Below are 24,131 nucleotides of genomic sequence, written 5' to 3'. Positions count from 1 at the left end.
TTACAAATATCATATACGTGGAAAAATTTTCATCATGATCGGTCCAATAGTTCACGATTCCATAAAGGACAAACATACAAACATTCATTTTTATATATAGAGATTAGGCCTACACAATTATTTTTCAGTTACAAAACAGATTTTACAATCAAGTATCCGGTTTACCTATGGGTGTTGTTCTCAGCCCAATAATTAGCAACATATTTATGGACCACTTTGAAGACATTGCTTTTTAAAAATTGGAGTATCAAACCCAAAATTTGGTTACGGTATGTTGATGATGTCTCTTGTGTGTGGGAAAATAAAATGAACATTCAAAATTAATTTAAAAACACATCAATAAAATTAGGCCATCTATTAAATTTACCCTGAAAATGAGGTTAGTTAAATACATTAACTCAAGCACATCTCTGTATAGTGAAATTCCATTTCTTGATATTTTGATAACAAAAACAAAAGAAAAACAACATTATTTTACAAGAAGACTTGCAGTAGACAGTACCTTAATTATAATTCAAATCATCCTCAACATGTAAAAATTGGATTAGTACAAAGTTTGTTCCAGAAGATTGATAATTTGGTGACTAATAACAAAAATAAAATTTTAAAGGAAAATATACTACAGAACTTTTGATTAAAAAAACCATCCTCGGTCAATTATTGAAGGAGCTAAGATTAAAAACAAAAGCTGCAAGCAAATTAACAAGAGACAATTTTAATTATCTCACTGCTGTAACTATTCCTTATGTAAAAGGAACATCATCAAAATTCGTAAGATAAATTCTAAATTTAACATCCGTACTATTTTTAAACCACAAAATAATCTAAGAAGCTACTTAACAACATTAAAACCAAAAAACAAACAACAGGAAACCAAGTATGCAATATATAAAATTGACTGTGGATGGAAAAAGACTTATTTCGGCCAAACATCAAGACCTGTAGTAACGGGGCTAAAAGGACATATTTACAATGAAAAAAAAGAAAACATTGAAAATCTAAATTATTTGAACATGCTATAAAGGAAAATCACCATATAATATTTGAATGATCAAGTGTAGTATTTAAAGAATCTTCCTGAACTAAAGAAAAAAAAATTGAAGATGCATGTATGACGGTTTTGAAAGATAAATGTATTTCTCAACCTTCCGTAAATTTAAGTAACATTTTTCTAACATTAGTAAAAGAAGAAATCCATTCAAAAATTATGAATTTAAACCATATTTTTCTATATAGTACTTTTATAATTTATTAGTTTTTGGTGTTAACAATTAGTTTTAAATGTTATTCTATTTTATCATATGTTTTTTTCTATTTCATATATATGTTTTTCTGTAAACAATAACTGATGATGCCTTAACCGGCGAAAGCGCTCTTAAAATAGATTAAAATTGTGGAAGAATAAAGAATGTCTTTTATATTAAAACCTGGTGACTTGTATCAAGAATACAAGGCAGAAAATTAATAATACTTCTTTATTTACCATAAAAATGTACATTATTGACAAGGTTATGGTATACAGCTTATTGGTACAGTCAAGTCAAGTCAAGTAAAAAAAGCACAAAGATAAAATTAGATACAAAAGTTTATCAACAAATCGTAAATCATTAAAAATCAATATTTTAGGAGTTGAAGAATTCAACAATATCACAACCGAATACTATGACGCATGTTCTTGAATGTGATGAATTAACTTTTGTTACAGGCAGAAGTATGAATACTCTCGTGGAACTTGGAAATCAGGCTTATCAGAAGGCTCTGTGGAACGACTTCAAGGGAGCTATTACAATTCTTGATAAAGCCATTGCTAAATATCCTCGTGATCCTCGGCTTTATAATAACCGCTGTTATTCTTACTGTAGACTGAAAGATTTTAAAAGGTACGTTATTTGACTCTAACAAGAGATTATAAAGTTGGTGTGTGTTGATTTTTCTTAATTATTTTATCAAACTTATAGTGAGATAATTTTAATTACCAAATAAATAGTTCAAGATATTGATACTAGTTACAAAGTATAAATTACTACAGTAACTCGGAAATCCAACCAACAAAAATCTCACCACAACATTTTTTTAAATTAATTTAACTGCTCTTATGTTTCAAGTTTTAAAATTATTTTAGTTGGCTATTGTTGAAGTTAGACAAGAGAATACTATATATATATATATATATATATATATTTAAATATTTCGTGTCATAGTGTTAGTTGCCGTACTCCTCCGAAACGGCTTAACCAATTTCGATGAAATTTTATATGTACACTTGGTAGATTTGAGAATGGGTTGTCTATTTTTCACACCCATAAGTGATGATTTTGAAATTAATCAAGTAAATGAAACAAACTTTCTAGGTTTGAAACTGGACCATAGCCTCAGCTGGGACGCACATGTCCAGAAGGTTATGTCAAAAATATCATCTGGTGTTTTATGCATTGAGCAAATTAAGACACCTATGTGATCATAATACACTGAAAATCATATATTTTTCTTACATTCATTCAATTATCAGTTTTGGAATCTCCTTATATGGTGCAACTAGCCAAAAAAATCTTGATTCTATTCTAAAAATGCAAAAAAAGTCTATTAGAATTATTCAGAACCTGAAACCAAAAACCTCAGTTAAAGAACACTTTTCAAAATAAAACATTCTTACAGTTTATGGCCTTTATGTTTACGAAGTAATTGTATCTTTAAAACAAAGATATCATGATCAAATATTTAATAGTGATTTTCACATGTATAACACCAGACAAAGTAAAGATTTTGCCATTCCCACTCATCATTCGGCATTTTTTTGCAAGAAACCTCAGTATGCAGGAATTAAATTTTTTAACAAAATTCCAGAACATATTAAGGCTGAACCATCATTCAATAAGTTTAAAAAAAATACTTAAGGATTACCTAACAATCAAAGTATTATACTCTTTTAAGGAATTATAAATGCAATAAAGTAAAATTAGCCTAATTTTAAGAAATGTTGAATACTTTTAAGTTAATGACACTATTCAATGTATTGACTGTAATACCTATGAATAAAGAATTATCTGAATCTGAATCTGAATATGTGTGTGTGTGTGTATATATTTTTTTTTCATATATATCAATATATAGTGAGACAAAAATGTTTATTGTTACACCAGTTTACACTATTTAAATACCACATGACATCGCAGAAATGCATATTTTATACTCGTACAATTTCTTTCTCCATCAATTTGTTGAATTATTTTAAATGTTAACAATAAATTGATAGATGATGATAACGATAAAAAGTACAATGGATGGAAGTAAGTCTGGACATGTGGGTATCTGGTTGCTATATTGAAACAAGCCTAGACACAGAGTAGAAGTGGTACGCGGGTCTTGACATGTGAAAATCTGGTTACTAAATATGAGGGCTATCCAGAAATTAGATTGCGTTTTAATGTAAACTTTGTACAAGAAAGAAATTGTATTATATATATTTGGAAGTGACACTAAAATAATATTTTTCAACATAGTCACCATTCCTAAATGTAACCACTTATTATAGCGATGAACTAATTTTGAAATTCCAGCATTATGAAATTCTGTCGTTTAAGAGTTCAACTAGGTAGTCATACCCTCTCGCAGTTTCACATCGTCATCAAAGCACTGCATCACAAGCCTTCATTGCTGGAAACAGGTGGTAGTCGCTGAGTGCAAGGACCGGTCTGTAAGGCGGATGTGGAAACATCTTCCACTTAAAAGCGTACAGGACTTCTCAAGCCCGATTTGCCGTGTGTGGTCGGGAGTTGTGAAAAAACAAAATTTTCAAGCTAAACTTTCCTCTGTGCTCGTTATGTATTGCTCCTAACTTTTGCAAGGTTTCACAATACCTCGCAGAATTTATGGTTGTGCCACATTCTAAGAAATCAACTAGAAGAACTTCCATTATGTCCCAAAAAACAGTTGCCATAATCTTCCATGCCGACAATATTTGAGGGTGAGTGCACCCACTCCATAGACTGTAATTTGGTTTTGCAATTCATGTGTTTCACTCAAGTTTCATCTTCTGTGATCATTTGATCGAGCAGTGAGTCACCATCTTTTTCATAAGTGTCCAAAAATGCCAATGAAGCAGCCATAAGCTGATTTTTACGGGTTTCTGTTGAGATTTTCAGTACCCATCTTGCACAAAACTTATAGTAACCTACCTTCTTTGAACAATTTCGTGTAACAAACTCCTTGAAATTTGAGGAAAACGAAGTGAGAGTACTGTAATTGAGAATCGATGGTCTTCTTTAACCTTCCGACTGAAATAAGAAACTCCCAGAATGATACACTGGTTTTTGTCTTCGCACAGTATATTTTTCAGATATTTGTTTAAAATATGTGTTTAATGCCAAGTAAAGTGTTATATAACAAGTTTTTTGTTAGTAACCATAGAAAAATTTAAAATGATACAAATATGCACTTAATAGATTATTGTTTTTTTTATTTGTACATAAATTGAAAAATGTGTTTTGTAAAATTTTGTTTTCTATGTTTCACTCCATGTAACTTTCACTTGACATGAGATAGTAAGATACTGTAAATGTACAAAATACACACACTTTTGTAGCGAACAAAAAGATTATAACATATATATACATTTATTTTCAATATAAAAAAGTTTTTTGATAAAAATGTGTAAAGTATGTACTAATTTTTTTGGCAGTACACATCCATAGTGGTGTTTGATCAATTCTTTGGACAAGAGGAATATCAATCAGATAATGATGAATTGTTTTCATTGTCACTATCAATTTTAAAATCTAACCCACATTACACCGGTTTATAATCATCCAGACTACCTGGCAATACAGTCTCTTAAGATTCCTTTCTCTTACACAGCCGAGGTAGTCTATCAGTTGGCTTTGCAAATAGACAATAGGCAATATGCTTTATTCATAATCTTTGAGATTAGAATATTGTCATTACATAGGTATACAAATAATATAAAATTGCATTAATTCAGGTCAGTTGAAAAGGTGTTGATTCTTCATTTCTCCTCCAGTCCAGGAATTCCTCAAAGGAGTAGTAATGGCGGTGAAGAAGCCAGGTAGTCAGTTTTCTTCTGAGCTGCTGTTGTCTTGTGGTGTTTTGACCTCTTGTGGTAGCATGTTTAGAAATTTTTTTCCGGCATGTGTGGGTTATTTTTCAAAGAGGGTCAGTCGATGGATGGGAAGTGTATAATTTTGTGCCGCTCTTGTGTTGTAGGAATGTACATCAGCACCTCTTGTCAGGTTTTGTTGACTGGCATAAATAACTGCTTCTAGGATGTACAGAGCTACTGCAGTCAGTAATTTTTTCTGTTTAAAGGCATCTCTACAGGATTCCTGAGGTCCTAATCTTGTTAGTATACGGACTGCTTTTTTCTGTAGCACGAGTACCCTTTACATGTTAATTTTGGAGGAGCTTCCCCATACATTTATCCCGTATTTAAGGTGGCTTTCAAACAGAGCAAAGTAAGCACATCTTACAACTTCCGCACTGGCAATCTGTTTTAGTCTTCTTAGTACATATAATGGCGAGCTAATTTTTCCACATAATTGGTCAACCTGGTCATTCCAGGAGAGAGTTTCATCTATGACTACTCCAAGGTAATTCACACTATCTACCTTTTCGGCCTCCGACAGTTCCAGTACTTCATCTTTTCTTCTTCCTAATATCAGATGCTGGGTCTTGGTATCATTTAGTACTAGGTCATTTGCTTGACAATACTCTATTGCCAGATTTATTGCTATATAGGACTCTATTTCCAATTGTGATGGGTGTGTATGTTTTAGTATTGTGATGGGTGTGTATGTTTTAGTAGGAAGACTATCATCAGCGTACATTAGCATAGAGCAGTAGTTTGTGATATATTCAGGGAAATCACTGACAAAGATGATATAGAGAATAGGGCCTAGTACTGATCCTTGTAGGACGCCTCTGTCAACTGGCAATGCTTTGAAGACAGTTCTTTTTGTTACTCCATTATTTGAAGTTTTTATTTCGACTGCCTGAGTTCTGTCTGTTAAGTAACTCCTGAACCAATCTGCTGTTGTTCCTCTGATACATTGGTCTTCCAGTTTTTTGAGAAGCAAGTCGTGACTCAAACAATCAAAAGCCTTAGTGAAGTCCAGGAATATTGCAGTTGTTGTATTTCCCACATCTAAAGCTGACATTAGATATTCAGAAATGCTTGCCAGGGTTGTTGTCGTAGATTTACCCTCAACAAAACCATGTTGATTGCTTGTTAGCAGGTTGTTTTTATTGAGATGGTCTAGAAAACGTCACAGTACAATTTTCTCAATAATTTGGATACTACAGGGAGCAAGGAGATTGGCCGATAGTTACTGTTTTGAGTTGGGTCTCCTTTTTTGAACTTTGGATAGAATTTTGCTGATTTCAATTTGGATGGAAAAATACCTTGTGCAAATGATTTATTGATATGTCTGTTAGTGGGCATATTAGTGGCTCAATGCAGGTTTTTATCAGTTTTGTTGAAACGTTGTTGAAAAAAACATTTTCAGAAACGCTAAAATTACATGGTTGCTCTCTGTCATCCTTTGATTTACCCACTATTGACAATTTACCTCAAACTATGGAGGAAACTACAGAGGAGATTCGAGTTAATGAACTAATGCCAATGATGGCTTCAGCAAATGAAGAACAACAATTTGTTATAGACGAAGTTCTCAACTTAATCCACAACAGAGACAGTTGTACAAGTGTTTACAGGACATATGTTATAGATGGCCAGGTGGTACTGGAAAAAACATTTGTGTATAGATGTTTAATCCAGAATTGTATCAATTTAGGCATGCAAGTTATATTTGTAGCATGGACTGGAATTGCTGCTATTTTACTTCCACATGGCCATACAGTTCTCAGCTGATTCAAATTATCACTAAATTTACATGAACATTCTGTATCCAGTTTAAAAGTTAATAGTAGAGAAGCCGTCATAATTCGTTCTGCAAAGTTAATCATCTGGGATGAGGCATCTATGGCCAACAAACATTCCTTAATGTGTATTAATCAGCTATTGAAAGATATAATGGATAACAATGTACCATTTGGTGGGAAAATCATCATCTTACTAGAAGATTTCCAGCAAGTATTGCCAGTGGTACCTCACACATTTAAAGTTGCTACAGTACAGAACTCAATTAAATTTTCAATTCTATGGTCTCTTTTCAAAGTTTTCAAACTCACCAAAAATATGAGGGCTAAAGCCAATGAATGTTAATTTGGTAACTTCCTGCTTGAAATGGTAATGGTCAATACCCTACCAATGATGACAGTTTAGTGGAGTTGCCTTTGTCCTTGATTTCACACTCATATATTGTCAGTGAAATATTATATCATCAAAATTCATCATTCTTTCTTGACGCTCCCTACCTTTCAGCCATGCAATTTTGGCATCTAAGATTGAGCACTGCGATGATATAAATTAAAGGGTTTTAGATCTCCTTCCAGGTTCATCCAAAACTTACATGGGTGTAAATACTAAATAACTGAAGATGAGGAGAGTGAACTGCTACAATTTCCTCCTGAATTCTTAAACAGCCTTGAAACGACTGGCTTACCATCCCATGAGTTAACTTTGAAGGAAGGTGCAGTTGTAATGCTGTTGAGAAACCTTAATTCAATAAAAGTATTACTAAATTGCACAAGATTAATTGTCAAAAAAGTTTGAGAACTGTTTGGATTTGGAAATTATTACTGGTAGAGAGGTTGGGCAATGGGTATATTACCTCGCATTGACATCACCATTTGACATTACTGTTCCATTTTGATTAAAACGAAGACATTTCCCCATCAAAATGGAATTCTAAATGATAATTAACAAGGTGCAGGGACAAACAATGGGCCGAGTCGGAGTATAGTTACCTGAACATGGCCAGTTGTATGTGGCCCATCGCGCAGGAAATCATTCTACAAAAATGTTAAAGTAGAAATTAACCCTCAAGGTCGACTCACACCCGATGTGGTTTGGAAGGAAGTATTGTGAAATTACATAGTCTTTTTTGTGAACGGGGTTGGAACAACATGTCGACTAATTACAATTTTTTATGATATGTAATTTTTTTCATGTTACATTAAAAATATGAGAACTGATTTCTTGACTAAGAATGTTACTCCTCATATACTATTTTCTCCTTTGACGAGGTAAACAATTACTAATGCGTGTCCCTCCCCCCCCCTGATTACAATATCAACAGCACAGGTCCACCAATAGATAATTAAAGTAATTTTTTCAAAATAACCAATAGAAATATTTGTTTTTATTATATGTTTAAACTTTATTTTTTTACTTTGGTATTTATTTTGATTTAAAATGTTTTTATTTGTAGAGAAGAACTTTTAAAACATGTTTTAAATTTTATAGTATTATCTCAAATAAAAAAAAAAACACAGTAGCAGTCGTGGGACTGCCGATAGAAGCGAAAACGGAACTATTAAGTTGAGAGTAATTAACAATACGTTATAGTAGCAGTACATCTGTAATTGTAAATGTGACGCGTTTTTAATTTTCCAATTTTAAAATCCACGAAAAAAATATTATCAAATAACTAGAAATCTATTTTACCACGCTAGTAAGATAAATCTTATACCGTAATAATACTCATTTCATGATGAAGAGGTTAAATATTAAAAACATAATTAAAATGAATAATGCTAAATTTTAAATACAAGTATTCGTACAAATATTAAAAATGTTTAAAAATATATTCGTTGTTTTCATTATTCATTTATCTGTATAAAAATATGTTGTAATTGCTCAATATTAATAGTTAGTTAAACATAGAATACAAGTGAGTAAACACCGAGTGAACAACAGTGAGTTGAACACCGTTGTAAATAATACAGTTATTGCTACGGATAAAGTATATAATTGCAATAACAATTAAACCCACAATATTTTTAAAACTAATAAATTAGTTAAATTAACTTGGTTCGTTCGTAAAGGTATTTTTTATTGCACAATAAACTAATTTATTGAGTTAATACGGTATCAGTGAGCCAATGCGCCAACTACAGTTCTGGCAGAAACGTTCACTCATCACTTCATACGCTACTACAGGCTAAACTAAACTTCCAATAAAAAAATGATAAATTACAAAAAAAATATTCATCTATTTTCACACAACTTTCTCGCTGACAAATTTTGTCTGACCAAAAAATAAAAAAAATCCTCGCTTACTACTTTTTTCTTGTCATTGTAAACGCTATGTAAAATGTAAACAATAATCAAAATTATTTCGAAATTTTTTTAATATTTAAAAATGTAACCAATAGATTGCCAATATTAAGAGCTTTAATTTGACGCATCTTACAGAATTGTACGACATTGGCTTCACTTTTAAATCGCGAGAGGAAGCCGTAAAGGTCACTGATTTTCGCAGTCTGTTTTCATACTCCGCCGGGACAGTTTTAACACAGCGAGACTGACTTTTTCATGCAGGTTAGTAGTCCGCGGCCAAGTCTACGGTTAAAAAACACAGCGAGACTGACTTTTTCATGCAGGTTAGTATCATTAGCATGTCGGTGACGCGAACCGAGGATTTTACCCTCTACCAAAACGCTCAACGCGCCTAAAGAAGTTTTCACTTCAAAAAATCTTTATGATGATAAGACTAAACTTTTACATATTCAAGGGATGCATTATACAGGTGATGTAAAACTTTTTAGTTTCTACCACACTCCACATTAATGAGTTTTAGATACTATTGTGCATATGACATCATTGCATGTATTACCATCTAACAGCATGGTTGGATTGCTTTCAACCTTGAGTTGTAAGATAAATTGTCTATCAATAATAATCCTAGATAAGATAATCAATAACCATTGATGATAATTCTTCAATTTAGACATGTAAACAGCATATTGCTTAACAAGTTGTAATGTAGTTTTGGAGAGCAGTTACTCTCTATGATTTAACCTTTATTGAAATTACATTCAGGATGAATAGAAAATACTGTGATTAAGGAAGGATATAGATATGTCTTGGGATTGTTTACAGTTTCATTTTGTAGCTCTTTCTATCTTAAAACCAATGTGTCATTTTGATTTGATGTAAGTACCATTGCTAATGCGACAAATCAGGCATAATTCTTGCAACAACAGCTATTAAATCAGAAATTTATTGTCACTTAACATTACATAATTGTAGTATATAAGATCTACAATCAACAGGTGATTCGTCAATATAATTTTAAAATATACTTATCCTAAAAAAAGGAATTTATAAACATAATTAATAATTCATCAATAAATAATCGTTATTGATCACACAAAAGAGTGATCCAGTATGTAAGCACACATGAAACATTAAATTCTAATAGTACAGACACAGGTTATAATTTGATTCATATTAGAATGAAATACAGCTAGATATAGCTATTCTTGTCCTAAAATAAAATAATTTACAAAACATAAATACATTTAAAAATAATGAGTTATAAAATAAATCTAGTCGCATGAAAAGGTGACATTGCAACTGACCTTACAAAACCAATCTCCCAACCCAGGAAGTTCTAATCTAGAAAATCCTGAATCTCTATGAGGAAACAAGATGATGGGGCATGATGGTATAGAAGCATGTGTTTCTATACCACGTGTTCATCTTGCTGAGAAGTGAAAAGTTGTCCAACACATCCAGATACATAATACTGTTTACAAGTTTTTTATGAAGAAAAAAGTGATAACGGAAGGAGAGATTAAAAAAAAATACCCGATGTTCAGTATTATACCCTGGTGCAGCTCAGTATTGTAGTTATGGAATTGTAAAAGTCTACAATTCAGTGCAGTGGTTGTAGACTTGCCCGCCAAGAACCCATGTTGCTGAGTTGAAAGAAGTTTGTTAGACATTACATTATGGTCTATGAGTCTAGTTAATGTTATTTTTTCTATGATCTTAGGAAATGTCGGTATCAGAGAGATTGGTCGATAATTTAGTGGTTGAGTGGATGGGCCCTGCTAGAACTTTGGGTAAACCTTTTGCCAACTTTAAAGCGGTTGGAAGGGTTCCTGAAAGATAGGATTTGTTTATTATATCTACTAGAGGGTTAATCAGTTCTTCATTACAGGTTTTCATTAATTTGGCAGAGATTCCATCGTATCCTGAAGATGTCTTTGGTTTTAAGCCATTTATAACCTTGGATACTTCTAGACTGTTTGTCGGATGGAGGATGAGTGTAGGAACATTAGGTCTGTCCATAGGTTGATTGATACCTGTCCATTTCTTTTTATTGTGTTTTCAGTTGTGTTTATGAAAAAATCATTGAGGCAGTCTGCCATCTTTGCTGGGTCTGAGGTAAAGGTACCTTGAAGGTCTAATTTGATAGGTAGGTTGGGCTGTTCTTTTGACTTCCTTTCAGAGTTTATAACTCTCCAGAGCGCTTTAGTCTTATTTTCAGCTTCAGCTATAATGTGTTTTGTACCTTGCTGTCTCAATTGTCGTAATTTTAAGTTGTATTCTTTTTTATTTGTGATGCATTTCTTTTATGCTCTTCTCTACCATTGGCATTGTATTGGTTGTGAGCCTTAACTAGCATTTCTTTTAAATTGTCAAGGGGTCATTTAGTACTGGTTTATTTAGTCTCTGAATCATTCTCGATCTGACCAAAGGGCAGGTGTCATTAGTTCGTGAGTTAGCGTTTGAAGAAACTTGTTATAGTCATTTATCTCAATGGAACTGTACACTTCTGCCCAGTCGTGATTTCAGTCTTAGGAGGTTTCTGATATTCATATGTCTGCGTTCCGTGGTTTTAGATGTGCGAGGTGGTACACAATTCCTCTTTATTGTGCATAGCTGGTCTGTGTGGTGCGAAATCCCAGTATTTATTATCTGAACATGTAGGTCTTCTGGCTGAAGGTTGGTGCAGATACAATCTATAGAGGTTCTGGAAGTTGGTGTAATTTTGGTAGGCGGTAGGTCAAGTCTCACCATATTATGACTTTTTAGGATGTCTTGCATATGACTGTAATCGTTCTTTTTATCCAGACAGTCTATATTTATGTCACCCATGAAGATGGTGTTATGTGTCCCTGTTTGTATTTTTTCTAGGGTCTGTGCTATGACTTCAAGGCTTTGAGCCAGATTGCTTTGATTTCTATATACTCCTATAATGTAGGTGTCAGTTCACACACAAGTTCAATACACAGATCATAACACTGATTGCTTCAATGTGACTCTGAAGTGCTACAATATAACAGCATAATAGTGCAGCAAAAAAACAAAATGACGTGTTTATCCCACATATAAATTACACTGGGATACTGCTTGAATGAATGGAATATGAAAAATAATACGCTCATTTACAAAAGGCATTAAGGGTCCATTTTTTACATGTTTCACTGACACTGTCCAGTCAGTAGTTCTGCATTTGCAGGCCGATTTCATTTAGAACAAGTTTTAAAAGTTTCAGAGATCTGCGGCAAAATTGTTAATTATAAGCAGTGTGATAGTAGGCTTAAGTCTAGTACAGAAATGAATATACTGCGTGAACAATAAAGTAGCAGAGCTCACAGCTCACTGCACAGGCGTACAGCTGGGTGCTTGAAGAAAGGCTGCAGAATATCAAAAGTTTATAACCTCCATCATCATTTAGTTCGGCTTTTAATTTTTAAGGTTTTTACACCGTAATCCTCTCTTCTATGTATTCATTACTGTATTTAGAAACTGGGGTATTGACAACCAGTCAAGAGACACTCAGCATAAAAAGAATCAGATGGATTAAATATGAGATTGTAAATTTATTTTGAATTGATTTTGCTTACGAATCCAAAATAGAGATATATGGACACATCATTTAATAATGACAACAATTCTTGAATTCTGTAAACATTCAGCAAAAGAATGAGTCTTAAAATTTTCTTAGAAGTTAGTAAATTAATTTTAATTACTACTGCTGTCTTACAATAATTTCAGAATAACCTGCATGTTTTTTTATAAGTTGTGTCAAATGTTGCAGTGCTTTATCTGAAGCGGAATTTATGGTAAAAGAATTTCCATCTTTTTCAAAAGGATATTACAGAAAAGCAGAAATATTAATAGAGATGAAGGTAAGTTAAAATTTTTCCTTAAAAATTGCTACATAAGTAAAAATAATATTTTTATTAAATGAAAAGAATGCTATTGAACTGACTTAACAGCAGTTAAAATCAACATAAATTAATAAAATGATAACATATAACGAGCAGCTCCTAAAATGTACATTGAACTCGTTCTGGATGGTTTATTGTGTACATTATTTTAAACTCTATATACTAATAATAATCATTTTTCATAACAGATGCTTAATTAGAAAATCAGCACGTATTGTGCTTCAAGCTAACTCGGAGCCATAGCAATAATTCATAGCAAAAAGTACTTGCTCCACCGGGACTTTTTGTGATTCAATGTTTACTGAAAAATTAAATTAGTCTATTGCCATTTATACAAATTTGATTAATGTAAACAAAAGTTGTTTAACATGTATTTGTCTTTGGATCATATGTTAGTTTGGTTATATATATATAGCACTAGCTTACCCTGCGCGCGTTGCTACGCCACCAACTAAAATAAATTTGAAGGAAAGATGTTAATCAGCACTCCGAATCACATAATGTATCCGATCCAATTGAACCGGCTGTTCACACACGGATAGATGCTTTCTAACTTTATTAATATTATTAATATTAATCCTTCATAACTATTTAATTGTACTTACATTTTAAATAATTTGACAGCTCTATATTTTATAATATACAAAGAACAGCTGATTAAAAATTTGAAAAGACGTTAACATATGTTTGCTGCAATGCATTTCTTATGGGTATTTCTGTAACCAGTGGGGCGGAATCCTGAATCGGGAAAGGGATAACATCAATGGGTATAGCATATAACCTTCTCCGTGGAAAAATACATATACGTACAAATTTTCATCATGATCGGTCCAATAGTTCACGATTCCATAAAGGACAAACATACAAACATTCATTTTTATATATATAGATTGTAGTAATGTATTATTATTTTACTTTTTTATTGTGCACTAATATAAATAATCAAAATATCAGCCATCAAACATGTAAAATGGAATTAAAGTATGTTAGATAAGTTGCACTACCAATTATTCTGATTTAGTGATCTAATTTTATTGTTTTATTTCAGAGATATATAGAAGCAGAATTAGTTTTAAATGAAATATTAAAATTGGAGCCAGATTGTCAAGAAGCTAAATTCCTGCTTTCAGAGGTGCAGATAATGTTGCTTTGCGGTGGCGGCAGATATTCTGTCCACGACTCAATTAGAGCTCTTAAGCTCACTAATTTCAATGCAGAAGTGAGTACTGTTTATTTCATATTAGTAGATGGTAACGTATTTTCTGCGACACCCCGAGGAGGGACGAGAAGGATGAGTTCAAAGGTCACTGCGGGAATTGCGAGTAGCCTGACCTTTGACCTGCATTGAGAGCAACCACGTGTCGATACACACTTGTACACAGCGATGCAGACACGGTAACCGTGGTAGCGGTAACAGAACAGACACGTCAGTCGATTACACAAAGCGGAGCGACACACGGCGGCGGTAGACACGTGTGCGCGCAGTGCAGCGGTGCCCGAGTTACATACAACGCGGTGAGTCAGCGGTAGCACACGCGCAGTGGACGGTGGCAGTCTGGTGCGCGGTGGTTCGCACGTAACAAGACGCGAGTGGTGACTGTATACGAAAACGTGTTAGGTGTTCGTGTACCGTATGTGAAACTGTTGTTGCCAGAGCACATTGTATGTGCGACCTATACGGACATCACTCATTCGGTACAGAGATTGAGGCAGTGTCGGATACTAGGTAGTCCGGGTAATTCATGATAATGACTACTGCTGCTTGTGATGTGTTTGTGACTTGCGACGTGTGTGGTGCAATGGTGACTAAGTCGCACATAGCACGTCACCATAACACTGCCAAGTGCAAGTCAGTCGGAGGAGTCGAGCCTCACGTGTCGAAGGCGAAAGAACATTGTGTACACTGCGACAAGTTAATAACGGCTTCCAACATGTCTCGTTACGTTACAGTGTGCGGTAAATTAAAATCAACTGTTGAGCCTAAGAGCCGTGTCCGCAACCGATTACTATGTCTCACTTGAGCCGTCACATTGCAAAGTGTTCTCCAGGCGCCTTAAAACGTAAGCATGATGATGAGTCTCCAGCACCTCCGCCTAAAGTCATGAAACCTAGCAAACAAGGGGGTAATATTAAGAAAGTTACAGCAAGCGTTCAATGAGCGTATGTTAACGTACATAATTCAAAACAAGCGTGGTATCAAAGACTCCAAAAGATTTCTTAAAATATGTAGAAAGTCAATCACTCGCGAAATAGCACAACTCGTTGATGAACACAACATCAAAGCTAACCTCGTGTTTGGAGCCGAATACACAAAACCGACGAGTGGTGTGATTCAAAAGATGAATTTCAAAACTAAAAACACAGTGATTCTTCCAACTACGGACATTAGGGTGTACGTTATAACAGCAATGAAAAAGCTTTTTGTCGAAATGGAAGAGTTCTACGCCAAGGGATCCGGTTGGACATTACACAAAATCATCCACCTCGAGTTACGAATTAATCGCTACGTTCCACTCAGAGGATCCAGTTACATGGAGCTGCCCAAAAAGATCTCAGCTAAGAAAACAGTCGTAAACATAATGAACAATGATCAGAAATGTTTCGTGTGGTCGATTCTTGCAGCATTGCATCCGGTAGATAGGCAATCGAAGCCTGAGCGTATCCATCACTATCAACCTCTCAAGTACGATCTAGACGTACATTTGGACGGTATCACTTTCCTTGTGAGTCTCGACCACGTCAAGCTCTTTGAAAAACGCTCTGGAATATCTATTAACGTGTACTCGTACGATGAGAAACTGGTCGTCTATCCGTTTTACATTACACGAGAAGAGAAAGACACACACGTTGACTTGCTGTATATTAGAGATCAAACTAACTCTCACTACTGCCTCATCAAGGATCTCAGCCGATTAGTACGTTCACAAATAACAAAGCATACGACTAAGACTTGGCTCTGCAAGTGCTGCCTCATGCATTACGGTACCGAAGACCTGCTGAACAAACACAAATAAGACTGCAGCGAACACGAGGCGGTGAAGATTCTGACACCGAAAGAAGGTTCCACTTTACAGTTTACGGATTTCAAACACGCGATGAGAGTTCCATTTGCAGTGTGTGCTGACTTTGAGTGTATGCTGACTCCCGTAGCCAGCAGCAGCCGGGATCCCGATGCAGGAAGTTCTTACACCGAAAAGTACCAGAAGCACGAAGCTGTAAGTTTCTCGTATTACACCGTGTACTCTGACGGTGAGTACAAACCACCAGTTTGTTATTTTGGACTGACGCTGCGCAAGTGTTCGTGGAAAGCATTCTGAAAGACGCCAAGGAAATATTCCAACTGTACTCTAGAGCTGCTGCCGTACCGATGGAGCTGACTCAAGACGATTTACATGCAATAGCCAACGCTCGGCAGTGTCACATCTGTGGCAAGTCATTCAACAATCCCGATGATTACGAAGTTCGCGATCACGATCATCTAACTGGCAAATTCAGAGGTATGGCACACAACTCTTGCAACCTCAACTACAAGAAACCACATTTTCTGCCGGTGTTTGTTCATAACCTGAGCGGATACGACACCCACCTGTCCATAAAGATGTTTGTGCTCAATAACGAAACCATCAAGGTAATAGCAAACAACGAGGAACTTTACATCTCCTACACTGTCGAGGTTGAGCGTGGAAAGAAAATACGGTTCCTGGACTCGTTGAGATTCATGGCAAGCAGTCTAGACAAACTAGCAAAGAACCTGTCTCCCGATCAATTCAGACACACTTCCAAATTCTATGACGGAGAGAAACTTGAACTGTTACTTAAGACGGGTGTCTATCCCTACGACTACATGGACTGTATGGAGAAGTTTGAACGTTCGTCCCTGCCCGCTCAGAACGACTTACAACAAGCTGAACGATGCTCACGTAAAGCCCGAAGACTACCAACATGCGGTCAACGTGTGGAACACCTTTGACGTTCAGAATATGAAAGAATACACAATGCTGTACAACCAAACGGACGTACTACTACTGGCGGACGTCACGGAGAACTTCCGCGACGTTTGCATGCAGACGTACCAGCTCGGCCCTGCTTGTTACTATACGGCTCCCGGACTCGCGTGGAGTGCGATGCTCAAGACCATCGGCATCAAATTCGATCTGCTTACTGATTACAACATGATTCTGATGATCGGAAAGGGCATTCGAGGCGGAGTGTCACAGTGCTCTAACCGGTACGCTGCAGCCAACATCTCGTACATGGAAGATTTCGATGAGGAGCAACCGCCTTCCTATCTGACGTACTTGGACGCTAATAACCTCTACGGTTGGGCCATGAGTCAGTACATGCCGTATAAGAACTTCAAGTGGTGCAAAACCAACTTTGACGTTACAAAAGTTCCGGACGATTCACCAACTGGCTACATTCTAGAAGTCGACTTGGCGTATCCGAAGAAACTGCACAACTTGCACTCTGACTTGCCTCTTGCACCGTAACGTCGAGTACCGCCAGGACCGAAAGAAGAGAAACTCCTCACCACACTGTTTGGAAAAGAAAAATATGTTGTCCACTACAGGAATCTAAAACAGTATTTGTCGCTCGGAATGAAACTTATGAAAGTCCACAGAGTGCTGAGCTTCAGTCAATCAGCCTGGCTCGAGCCCTCCATCGACTTGAACACCCAGATGCGTACGCAAGCCAGGAACGAGTTTGAGAAAGATTTCTTCAAGCTCATGAATAACAGCGTTTTCGGCAAGACAATGAAAAACATCCGGTACAGAGTGGACATCCGACTAGCCACAAAAAACGAACAAGTCGACAAGTGGACTGCTCAACCAAACTTCAAGAGCAGGACGATATTTACCGAACAGTTGGCGGCTGTTCACATGAGCAAGACTAAGCTGCTCTTCGACAAAGCCATCTACGTTGGCATGAGCATTCTGGACGTGTCGAAAACGTTGATGTACGACTTCCTCTACAACTTCATCAAGAGACAGTACGGCCACAAAGCCCAACTCCAGTATACGGACACCAACTCGCTCACTTACTACATCCAGACGGTCGACTTGTACGATGATATAAAACATATGATTGATCTGTTCGACACCAGCGACTACCCCCAGCCCAACCGATACAACGTGCCTCGAGTCAACAAGAAAGTGTTGGGCAAAATGAAAGACGAGCTCAACGGCAGAATCGTGTACAAGCACGTGGGACTTCGCTCGAAAATGTACTCCTCCAGCAGATCCGAAGGCGGAGTGATTCAAAAGTCGAAATGAGTTAAAAAGACAGTGATTGAGAAACACCAGACCTTCGATGACTACAAAAAGTGCCTGTTCGACAGAGGTGTACAGTACGGTTCGATGTTCATGATCCGGAGCTACAAGCACGACTTGTACAGCGTTGAATTAAACAAAATTGTTCTGTCAGCTCACGATGACAAACGCTACATTGAAGACGATGTCATCGGGACTCTGCCCTGGGGACACTACAACATTCCCGATGAGGTGATGGCTGAGCTGGAAATCCAGTCTGCTCTGTCGACACAGTGAGACTACCTACGGTAAAAAAAAATTAAATATTTTTTTCAATCTGTTGTTATTGATTTTCTTTTCAGATTAATAAATCATGCGCTTGTGCTTATAAAGCTATTTTGTCTACTGAGCGTATGTGACAATCTTACGAGCTGTGGATATGATCCATCAATGCAAGGACCTTAATAAAAATATGTTACGGTACGTATTTTCTTGCATTCAGTTTACTGAACCATACGAATAACGTTTCGCGTAATGTCGTACAGGAACTCAGTCCGAGACACCAATATTACTTAAGCGGTTGTTCCCACGTCGCCGTGTGCGGACGCAACTGCTGTAGTGAAATCCAATTCGACTTGTACAGGTATATCGTTTCTGGAACTGTCTCGGCTGGTGGGGTGCAGATGCGTGTCAATCACGATGATGGGGTACCTCGATTTAAAATCGTTCATGTTGACATACACGTCCGTATCGCCGTACATGAGTTTTCTAAATGCTAAGTACTGGTCGTACAACAACCTATAGTTTTGAGTCGCCGTATCGCAGTTTTGCATTTCTGCCGGGTAGCGGTGTCCGTTGATTTTTACCGACACATTCTTTAAGTTGCAATGATCGAATCGACTTGGGTTTTTCTTCTGCTTGTTGCTGCGGTTGGTTTGCAGTGCAACGATAATGAATTTGGGATTGTACACGTTACGATAGAGGCCGGTGACGTCAAAGTTGAACGTTGAACCGAACACGCCTTTCTTATCGATACACTGCCACTGCAAGTAAGTGTATTTCAGCGAATCCTTATCATTCATTTGTTTGAGACCGGCAATAAGCTGGCTCTTGGCGTTTGTCTCGTACTCGACCAACGGAACACGCAACACAAACGATTTAATTACAACTTTACCGTCTGCCGGTTCAGTTGCTCCTTGTGTGTTACCCGACCAGTGGTATATAGCGTCATTGTCTTCGGCTCGAGTGAACGTGATCTCGAACCCGCCTTTGTACATCAGAATCCCAGACCCAAGTGGCCGAGTGTACCCGACGTTTCGAACTTGCCGCCGCCCTTAAACTTGGAAATGAAACCGCTAGTCGGCAACATGTACATTTGGGATTTACTGTAACTCACCAATCCTTTCACTTGACTCGTAATGCCGGGATGGTCCACATTGTCGAGTAGTGTTGTGTTTTTTCAACTCGATTCGCGAAAACAGGTACGCTGGAAAATTGTCAATCAGTTGAATTGTGGACGCTGCGGGGTATTCGGTACCGTCCTTTTTTACCAACTCACCGTGCACTTGGTACATTATGCGAGAATCGTAAAACGCATCTCCGTGGTCCAATTTGAAAACGGTATATTTGTTTGGCGTACTGAAGTTTAGGTCGGAGACCGGCATCACGGTCCGGTACTCGCTCTGCTCTATTCCAGTAACTTGTTCGTCGTACAACTTGTCCATTCTCGATCTAACATTGCTGTACGACATTACTTGTGTTCAATACATTATACACATACGCAAAAAAATAACATGTAAGCTTTATTGGTGTACACGTTGGAGTACTTTTATTTATCAGATCTGAGGTGTAACAACTTTGACACCATAACATGCAATTGTTTCAGGATACTGTCTTCCATGCAACTGATTTGTAACACGTCAAACAGATTCGGCACCGTACGAGTCGCACGTTTCGAAAATTCATTGTACTCATATATAAGCGATTCGGTCATAAAGTACAGCCTCCCGTTAGTATATCGAAATGCGCTTGTGATTTGTTTTGGCAGGTCTGGGAACACGGTAGTAAAAGCTCCGAGCAATTTCGTTTTCAGTTTAAACTCATCCACCTCAAACACGAGCTCGTTGTTGGTCAGAATGTACGTTAAGCCTTTATGGGTGTTTACGGCACACTTCACTTCGATGTCAGGAAAACCGAGAAGAGCTTGAGTATCTGTATTACCTTGGATATTGAATGAAGTACACTTGTTTTCTGGTAAACAAAGCTATTTCACCATTAGGCCGTTCATAAATGGCAGTTATGTTTACAAAATCGTGTGGCAGAAACGGCAACCACCGCGTTATTATTTTGAGTCGGTTGAACTGTGACGGCTCACAGTCTGTTTCGTCAATATCTACTACCCAGATCTTGTTGTTTGTATCAAAACTGTACGTAATTTGGTTTTGTAATCACACAGGTTGTTAGTCAAAACTCCTCTATCGGGTGGTGGTCGCGATGTAGTTGTGGTCGTAGTAGTTGTCGTCGTCGTCGTGGAAGGAACGGGATAACCGTAGAGATATTGGATACCGTAAATATCGTCCTTAGCGAGATCGAGTTTAGACATGTGTGTGATGTTTGGTGGAATTTCGTAGTAAGGATTCATCACGGCGCCCCGTTGTGACGAGTGACTCAATCCCAACGCGTGACCGATATCGTGAACCAAAACAGAGAAGAACGATGTTTTTCCAGGTGCCGGGAGATTCATAGTCATGTCCCAGTCTTCCTCGACGTCGAAATGAATATCAGTCTGGTTTTTAAAGACGTCTGGGAAAAAGGCGTGTGCCAACACCGATCCGCGGCCGTCGAACTTATACGGACATAGCGATCTAGTAGCGTACATGACGTGGAGAGAATCCAACGATATAGGAATTTTGGGATCGTAGAACGAGCGATAAAACGTGAGATTAGTGTGTCTCGTCCAAACGCCGAAAGCAGCGTTAACCAACGGCATGTATCGTGGTTTGCCCAACCAGTTTCATGTCACTATATTATTGAACCATTTTGTGGTGTTGCTCAGTATTCTATACGGCAAAGGATTGTCTTTGTTCCCGCATCGCGGTCTCTTCATGAACGCTTCTGTTTCAGGGTTCATGGACCCGTCAACTGTGAGATTATATTTAGCTTGAAATGTCTCTATCGCCGCCTTTAAGATTTCCCCGTCTACCAACGAAGTAGTGTTGTCATTCTCTAAATATCTGTATTGTTTCAAATAACACACAGAGTCAAAGTCTTCATTTGCATAAACTAAGGTGGCTGCAATAACCAAACACGTGCAGTAATACATCTTGTGTACTAATGTACTACATAACCAAAGTTGTGAATAGATTATGCACGATCGGGAACCAGGTCCAAATAAACGTAACTGATCACGTTGTCGTTTAACAGAGCGGTATTGTTTTGATCCGTGATGGCTAGTTTGATCTGTTGCAGCGTACGTAGCCCTTGTCGCACAGGCACATAGTGAGGGTACTGCAGTCTCTCTGATATTTTATAACCGTGCGGCACACCGGGATAGAACTGATACAAGACCGCCGTCTCATGGTGTCTGTGTTGGTACACGTCGTGGCTCACATAACTGTTTTCCACAATGTCGCAGTGTACTTCGACTATTTCCATCGGTCTTAAACTCGGCGGGTTAGTTGCTGTCACTGTTTCCCCAGCCTGACCTATATGGTCTGCTTTAAAACCCAGTACTGTACATAAGTTCGAGTCCATGTTCAACTTATACGGTGACCTGAGAGTGACACGATCGTTGTTCTTTGTAATCTTGAGATAGGTTCCAAATTTCTGTTGTAGCGACTCCATCGTCCAGTAACCGGTCTCTAGAGTTATTACGTGTTCTCCCTGGTCGTTCAGTGTAAAGACGACATGTGCCGACATGTTCGCAGGTTGTAGATATTGTTTTCCGAGTAGAAACCATTCAGAGCCACTTTGTATTTCACGGTCTCGTCCAAGTGGATTGGATGCTCGAAATGCAAGTTCAGCACGGAACCTTTACCGACGAGTTTTAACACAGGTATTATTACTCTATATACTTGCTCTATATAGTTACTGTGTCTATATGTAAGCGTGCATCGCACGTATACGCTACACACTACTCTATTGGAGAAAACACTTTTTCATACAGTTCTGATACCGTGTTTGCACATTGACGCTTCCAGTTTTCAAGTTGTTCGAACCTTCTATTAAACCCCCTAATGTTTTCTTCCAGTGTAAACGAAGTTTGCTCGTTTAATCTCCTCGAGAGGTCGTCAATTTCTTTTCTGATCACTACGTCGTGTTCGTCTACAGATTTTGCAGCGTTTACGATCCGTCTGTTTTTCACGTTTACTTTGTTGTTGATAAACTTTAACTTGCTGGTGAGCTTGCTTTCTCTGTCTGGGACTTTAAATCGTTCTGAACCGTTTCCAAAGTATGTCGTAAAGTTTCTAAATTTACCTCGCCACCCCTCCTGAAAGACTCAAATCTTTCGTTTATTTGCGCTTCCACGTATTGTTTGATAGTTGTTTGATCGCCATATGGTGAAGCAAAATCTTTCAACTTTTCATTTATTTGCGCTTCAACATATTGTTTGATCATCATACTATCGTCATTGGCAGATGTTAACTTTTCATTTATTCGAGCATCCACGTATTGTAATACTTTGGTCTCATCACTTATCATTACTTCGTTGAATCTGTTCACTGCAAACATAATGCAAACCAAGATTTCCAAATGTATTTATCTTTCTCCAACGCGCTTTCTATATCAGTAAAACTTTTGCAACCAGACATGTATAGCCTTAACACTTCCAGGCACAAGTGTCCACACATGGGCTGGTCGTCATAGTCTTGAATTCGTTTGGTGTTGTACATCAGATTCTCTGGACCCAAGTAACGGACCAGTTCCCGCGGTGGCTGACTATCACCGTACGAGTCGAAATAGACTTTGCTGTGACCGATCTTCATGTAACACGTCCAGTGTTGACCGTCCGAATCCAGATCGCCCAGATTGATTATACCGCATTCGATACGATGCGGTTTGACCGGCCACCAGCGGTTGCAAGTATTACTCTACCGGTGAGGTGGAATACTCCGTGGCCGATTCGTGCGATTGGGACAAGGTGAAGGAGTGCGAAGATGCGGTGATCGGTATGGCCAGACGACTCGCAACTCGCCACAGTTTGCATTCGCTCAATACCACGGATAAACTGGTCACGATAACACCGGAAATGTTTATCCGCGCCCCGGCTAGACAGTTTACTAATCTGTACGAGGGGCTGGGTAAGTTCGCAAGGTCCAAGATCTACTTAAAGGCGAAGTACGACGGTTACCGAGGCAGGCTTTGTAAGAACAAAGCGGAGCAGGTGTTGTACATGGACGGTGTCAATACGGTCAGCGGCACGTGTCATCCAGTAACAATGATACACAACTGGGACGCGACATGCATCGTACTCCAGATCGAGATTATGGAAGCCGCCGGGTCGGTGATCATCACAGACATTCATTGACGGTCATTTCTATATGACGGAACCCATCGAGTGTCTGTTGCTTCTAAACAATACGGAGACAAGCAGACGTTTGGTTGTCAACAAAACGTCCACTAACGAAACCCCTTCGCGTGAATACGTCGTGGGTGTACAGCGTCCGGTGACGGACTTGAACACGAACCGACAGATCGATATAGACGGTTTTATTCTGGTACACAAAGACAGAGTATAAGTATAAGAGGCCTTTCATAGACGTCAAATACAGGAACGGT

General features: G+C 37.6%; 2 protein-coding genes across 3 annotated transcripts in view; both read left to right on the top strand.

Annotated features, from left to right (window-relative positions):
- The window catches only part of LOC124358985 (protein STIP1 homolog), a 40,829-nt gene that overhangs the window by 6,943 nt on the left and 9,755 nt on the right, over positions 1–24,131 (top strand). Inside the window, exons 2-4 of one of the 2 annotated variants that reach the window (XM_046811283.1) lie at positions 1,706–1,880; positions 12,972–13,062; positions 14,153–14,323. In XM_046811283.1, the coding sequence (XP_046667239.1) occupies positions 1,714–1,880; positions 12,972–13,062; positions 14,153–14,323 (429 nt within the window). In that variant the 5' untranslated portion in view covers positions 1,706–1,713. Of the gene's footprint in view, positions 1–1,705; positions 1,881–9,891; positions 10,072–12,971; positions 13,063–14,152; positions 14,324–24,131 lie in introns of those variants that run through there. The other variant, XM_046811284.1, reaches the window with a different exon arrangement.
- LOC124358986 lies at positions 14,350–16,118 on the top strand. Its single transcript, XM_046811285.1, has one exon. It carries the CDS (start codon positions 15,267–15,269, stop codon positions 16,116–16,118), a length of 852 nt encoding a protein of 283 aa, XP_046667241.1. The 5' UTR covers positions 14,350–15,266.

Source organism: Homalodisca vitripennis, chromosome 4 (genome assembly GCF_021130785.1).
Source record: "Homalodisca vitripennis isolate AUS2020 chromosome 4, UT_GWSS_2.1, whole genome shotgun sequence".
NCBI classification, from domain to species: Eukaryota; Metazoa; Arthropoda; class Insecta; order Hemiptera; family Cicadellidae; genus Homalodisca; species Homalodisca vitripennis.
The sequence above is the reverse complement of the archived record's forward strand: the minus strand, read 5'-3'. Positions and strand labels throughout refer to the sequence as shown.

Bases quoted from the DNA above. Each gene is read 5' to 3' on its own strand.
- LOC124358986 (XM_046811285.1), top strand. From the start codon at position 15,267: ATGTTAACGTACATAATTCAAAACAAGCGTGGTATCAAAGACTCCAAA.